Source organism: Cucurbita maxima, unplaced genomic scaffold (assembly GCF_002738345.1).
Source record: "Cucurbita maxima cultivar Rimu unplaced genomic scaffold, Cmax_1.0 Cma_Scf00044, whole genome shotgun sequence".
In the NCBI taxonomy this organism is placed as follows: domain Eukaryota; kingdom Viridiplantae; phylum Streptophyta; class Magnoliopsida; order Cucurbitales; family Cucurbitaceae; genus Cucurbita; species Cucurbita maxima.
This window is the reverse complement of record NW_019272060.1, coordinates 365,114-369,902: the sequence shown is the minus strand read 5'-3', so window position 1 is coordinate 369,902 and position 4,789 is coordinate 365,114. Positions and strand designations below refer to the sequence as shown.

General features: G+C 37.6%; 2 protein-coding genes across 3 annotated transcripts in view; both read right to left on the bottom strand.

The window, feature by feature from the left end:
- Window positions 1–1,533, bottom strand: part of LOC111470321 (probable cinnamyl alcohol dehydrogenase 9) — a 2,970-nt gene extending 1,437 nt beyond the window's left edge. For both annotated transcript variants that reach the window (XR_002715023.1, XM_023115877.1), the window contains exons 1-3: window positions 1,396–1,533; window positions 803–916; window positions 186–699 (exon numbers count right to left, since the gene is read on the bottom strand). Coding sequence is in view for 1 of the 2 variants with exons in the window: in XM_023115877.1 (XP_022971645.1) it covers window positions 186–699; window positions 803–916; window positions 1,396–1,493 (726 nt within the window). In the remaining variant the exon portion in view is untranslated. The remainder of the gene's footprint in view (window positions 1–185; window positions 700–802; window positions 917–1,395) is intronic.
- An 863-nt stretch (window positions 1,534–2,396) lies between these two features.
- The window catches only part of LOC111470320 (probable mannitol dehydrogenase), a 5,028-nt gene continuing 2,635 nt past the window's right edge, over window positions 2,397–4,789 (bottom strand). Inside the window, exons 3-5 of the mRNA XM_023115876.1 lie at window positions 3,958–4,471; window positions 2,843–2,996; window positions 2,397–2,745 (exon numbers count right to left, since the gene is read on the bottom strand). Coding sequence (XP_022971644.1) covers window positions 2,537–2,745; window positions 2,843–2,996; window positions 3,958–4,471 — 877 coding nt within the window. The 3' untranslated portion in view covers window positions 2,397–2,536. The remainder of the gene's footprint in view (window positions 2,746–2,842; window positions 2,997–3,957; window positions 4,472–4,789) is intronic.

Here is a 4,789-nt window from a genome sequence, read left to right as displayed (position 1 = left end):
AAAAAAAAAAAAAAAAAAAAAAAAAAAAAAAAAAAAAAAAAAAAAAAAAAAAAAAAAAGAGGGAAGTAAATATATAATCTAAGACAAACCAATGGATTTGTAACTACAAGCTTATGTTTTTCAGAAGAAACAAACAGATCTAAAACTTTAAAAGCGAAATCGAAACATGAAATGAAAAATCAAACCTTCAACTGTTCGGGGTCACTTGAAACAAGAAAAGCATCAGCACCGAGCCTGTCGATGGCCTCCTCCTTCTTTCTTGGAGAGGTACTAATGACAGTAACTTTCAACCCAAATGCCTTACCAAACTTAACAGCAACATGACCAAGCCCACCAAGTCCAACCACACCCAAATGCTTACCAGATTCAGTCATTCCATAGTATTTCATAGGACTATAAACTGTGATTCCAGCACAAAGAAGTGGAGCTCCAGCATCAAGAGGTAAGTTGTCGGGAAATCGGAGCACGAAATGCTGATCGACGACGATCTTATCAGAATAACCACCATAATTCTTCACTCCATCATATGAATGTGAGTTGTAAGTATATATCAACTTGGGGCAGTAACTCTCCAAGTCCTGATCACAATTCTCACAACTTTTGCAAGATCCAACTATGACACCAACCCCAACTTGATCGCCCGCTTTGAATTTCTTCACATTATTCCCAACAGAGGTCACAACACCAACAATCTCATGCCTGAAAAACATCAATCCTAATTCTTATAAAATTCTTCTACGAAGAATCTAATTGTGATTTGAGTACAAACTAAAAGTAGACACAAGTACAAAGAACTAGCTACCCTGGGACTATTGGATAATTCGTGATACCCCAATCATTCTTGAGCAAGTGCAGATCAGAATGGCAAACCCCACAGTAAAGGATTTTGATACTCACATCATCAGCACCATTATCTCTGCAGACAAAACAATAATTCAAATGATACCAACTATTAGCAAGGGGTTAATTAGTGTACGTCAGTATAGCACAATAAACGTTCTAGCATCAAGAACAGAGTATTAGAATTCCTTTTGGAGGAGTAAAAACTGCTTTCAGCGAATCAAAAGAACTTCTAAAAATTTTCGTGGTGTTTAAGAGGAAGAAATTAATTGGAAGATCTGAAATATGTTTCTGTAAAAAAAAAAATTATAATCGAAATGCTAAATCATCGAGAAAACGTGATCCAGTCAAACTATACCTAAGATCCAATAATTTAAAATCAAATTCAACCTACGATACAATCATTGATTATCACAATTAATTAATAAACTACGAACACGTACAAACGCAACAGATTACAGAATCTTCACAATCCTTCGGAGAGAAACAAAATCAAACGACTGAATCGTTAAATAAGTGATGAAGAAAACAAGAAGGAGGTGAAGAGGAATTGACCTTCGAGAGAAATGAAATGGAGAGAGTAATCCGGATGTATCTCTGGCAGCCCATCCGAAAACCTTGTTTGGGTGTTCATCTTCTGGAGATTTCGCCATTTTAGCGTCGGATTTGGGGGCTAAATGGGCTGTGCTTATAATTTATGAGTGTAACCCCCCCCCCCCCCCNCCCCCCCCCCCCCCAATCCACTCGTGTCAATTATTAATTGGTCCACTCTCCAATAAATATCATTTATATCGGACAAATATTTGTTCTTCATGTGTCCAATCTTCTTTTGTCCCACCAAAAAAATAAAAAAACAAAACAAACATTTTTTTGATCCAACAAATGGAGGACTCATGTTTCGTTACGATTATATATATATATATATATATATCGATAAACTAATAAGGGATGGAAGATATTTATTACCCTAAAGTATAAGACGTTATATAATCAAACTTGATATGAGTTCTTTTAGCATCCGTTGTTAAATCGACTCTGATATCATTTATAACAACCAAACTGATGACTTGAAATTCGAATTCAATCATTGACAAATTTGATATCTCGTGCAACATAATCATACTATCACCACAAACAAACCAGTCCTTTCAACATACTTTTTCCTTACTTTTTCTTTTTTTAATTATTCTCGAGAAATCATCTAAAAAAGAATTGCTGAAAGTCAAGTACGGTTAATTTTGAAATTTTCATTAATGGCTAAAAAAGTTATTAAAAGAAACAAAATTAATGAACTCACGCCTCAAATGCATAATTCTTAAACTTAGACTTCAGGAACTTCAAATTTCACAACTCAACTCAGTTCCCCAAACGATTTCTAGAAGTGCTCTAAAGCAGTACATGAGCTGGGTTCAAAACATCGTGAGACAGTTCAGTCCATATTCGGTGTGGACACTAGAGCATTAAGAGGACCGAGAAGGATACACCTCTGGTGTATCAGTTATCGTACCCACGGCAAACGCTGGGTACATTGAATAGAATTGTTCAACCATGGTAAATGCTTATCAATGAAAACATATTATTATAGTAAAAAAAAAAACATAATGATAAAAGGTTTCAACGTGATAGATCTTTCATGAGTAAAGCACATAAAATGACATTTTCTGCATTATTTTCTTCTCATTGTAGGCCAAACCTATTATTGTACCGTCGATTTGAACGAGTTTTCGATGTCGATCACGAACCGATATTTAACATCAGCTTTCCCGAGCCTTTCGATAGCCGAGTTAATGGCATCCATCTTAATGAGCTCAATATCAGCTGTAATGTTGTGTTTGCCACAGAAATCCAACATCTCTTGTGTCTCTTTCAGACCACCAAAGTTGCTTCCAGCAATCAATCTCCTTCCTATAAGCAATTTTGAAAAGGAAAGAGATTTAAGGGGTAGTTGCTGTTAGCGTTATATTAAACTAGTGTCACAAACAGATTGATAAATTTTCTCTACCAGAGACTAGAAACCCGAGCGATAGTTCAACTGGTTTGTTAGGTAGCCCGACCGCGACCAACTTTCCGTTGAGGTTTAGCAGACTAATCAATGGATCAAGAGCGTGAACAGCAGATATTGTGTCCAAAATGTAATCCATAGTTCCCATGGCAGCCTACACCAAATGAAGTAAACGATGATTAACGTATACGACATGATACTTCGTGAGTCGGTGATTTAGACGTAAAGTCATCGAAGAAAAGAAATGTTGAAATATCTACAACTTAGAAATTTGAGTATCATGTTCGGAAGGAAAATATATATTTTTGCCTAACAAAAATTAAAATCATCGAACAATCTATAGGCAACTCATGATAAAGTAGGAAGATCATCCCTCGACCCAAAAGTTTAAAGTTGATATCCTTAATACTCCCCACAAACAATTTCTGTTTGAGTTGATATTTTCAACCCTTCCTTTCAACAAGCTTATTTGTAAGATCCCACGTCGATGGGAGAGGGAAACGAGTGCTAGTGAGGATGTTAGGCCCTTAAGGGAAGTGGATTGTAAGATCCGACGTCGGTTGGAAAGGTGAATAAAGCATTCTTTATAAGGGTGTGGAAACCTCTCCCTAGTAAATGCGTTTTAAAAACTTTGAGGGGAAAGCCGAAAGAGGACAATATTTGTTAGCATTAGGCTTGGGTTGTTAAAATGGTATTGAAGAGAGGAACGAGTGCCAGCGAGAACGCTGGGCCCCGAAACGAGTGGATTGCGAGATCCCACGTCGATTGGAGAGGAAAACGAGTGCCAGCAAGAACGTTGGGCCCTAAAAGTGGGTGGATTGTGAGATCTCACATCGGTTGGGGAGGATAACTAATCATTTTTTATAAGGGTGTGAAAACTTCTCCCTAATAGACGCGTTTTATAAATCTTGAGGGGAATCCCGAAAAAAGAAAATCCAAAAGAGGACAATATCTGCTTGTGGTAGGTTTGGGCCATTACACTATCAATTGATACTATTGTAGCTCAAACACACTACCTTTGACCCTGATACTATATTAATCTATTACTAGAACAAAAAGATTAAGAACTACAATGAATTCAATCTTTTATTTGTAAAGTTGGTTTGCTCACGTACCTTCAATTGGTCGGGATCACTCGATACAACAAAAGCATCGGCCCCGAGCCTGTCAATTGCTTCCTCCTTCTTCCTAGGAGAGGTACTAATAACAGTAACTTTCAACCCAAATGCCTTACCAAACTTAACAGCAACATGACCAAGCCCGCCAAGTCCAGCCACACCCAAATGCTTACCAGGTTCAGTCATTCCAAAATATTTCATTGGACTATAAACAGTAATTCCAGCACATAGGAGAGGAGCCCCAGCATCAAGAGCTAAGTTCTTAGGAAATTGAACAACAAAATGTTGATCGACGACGATCTTGTCGGAATAGCCACCGTAATTCTTCGATCCATCGATTGCAGGGGAATTGTAAGTATATTCCATCTTGGGACAGTAACTCTCCAAGTCTTGTTTACAATTTTCACAGTTTCTACAAGATCCAACAATGACACCAACCCCAACTTCATCGCCTGCTTTGAATTTCTCCACATGTTTTCCAACAGAAGTCACAACACCAACAATCTCATGCCTGAAAATCATAAATCCTTTCAACCAATGTAATATAATAGTAAATTTGAACTACAAGCTAACGTACAACTAACAACAGAGCATATACCAATCTTTTAACAATTGTAAACGGACTTGTGCATTAAAACAAGTCATAACTAGCATCCCAGTCCAAGCCCACTGCTAGCATATATTGTTTGTTTTGGCCTGTTACGTATCGCTGTCAACGTTACGGTTTTAAAACGCGTTTGCTTGGGAGAGATTTCCACATTTTTACAAGAAATGCTTCCTTCCCCTCTCCAACCGATGTGGGATCTCACAATCCACCCCCCCCCCCCCC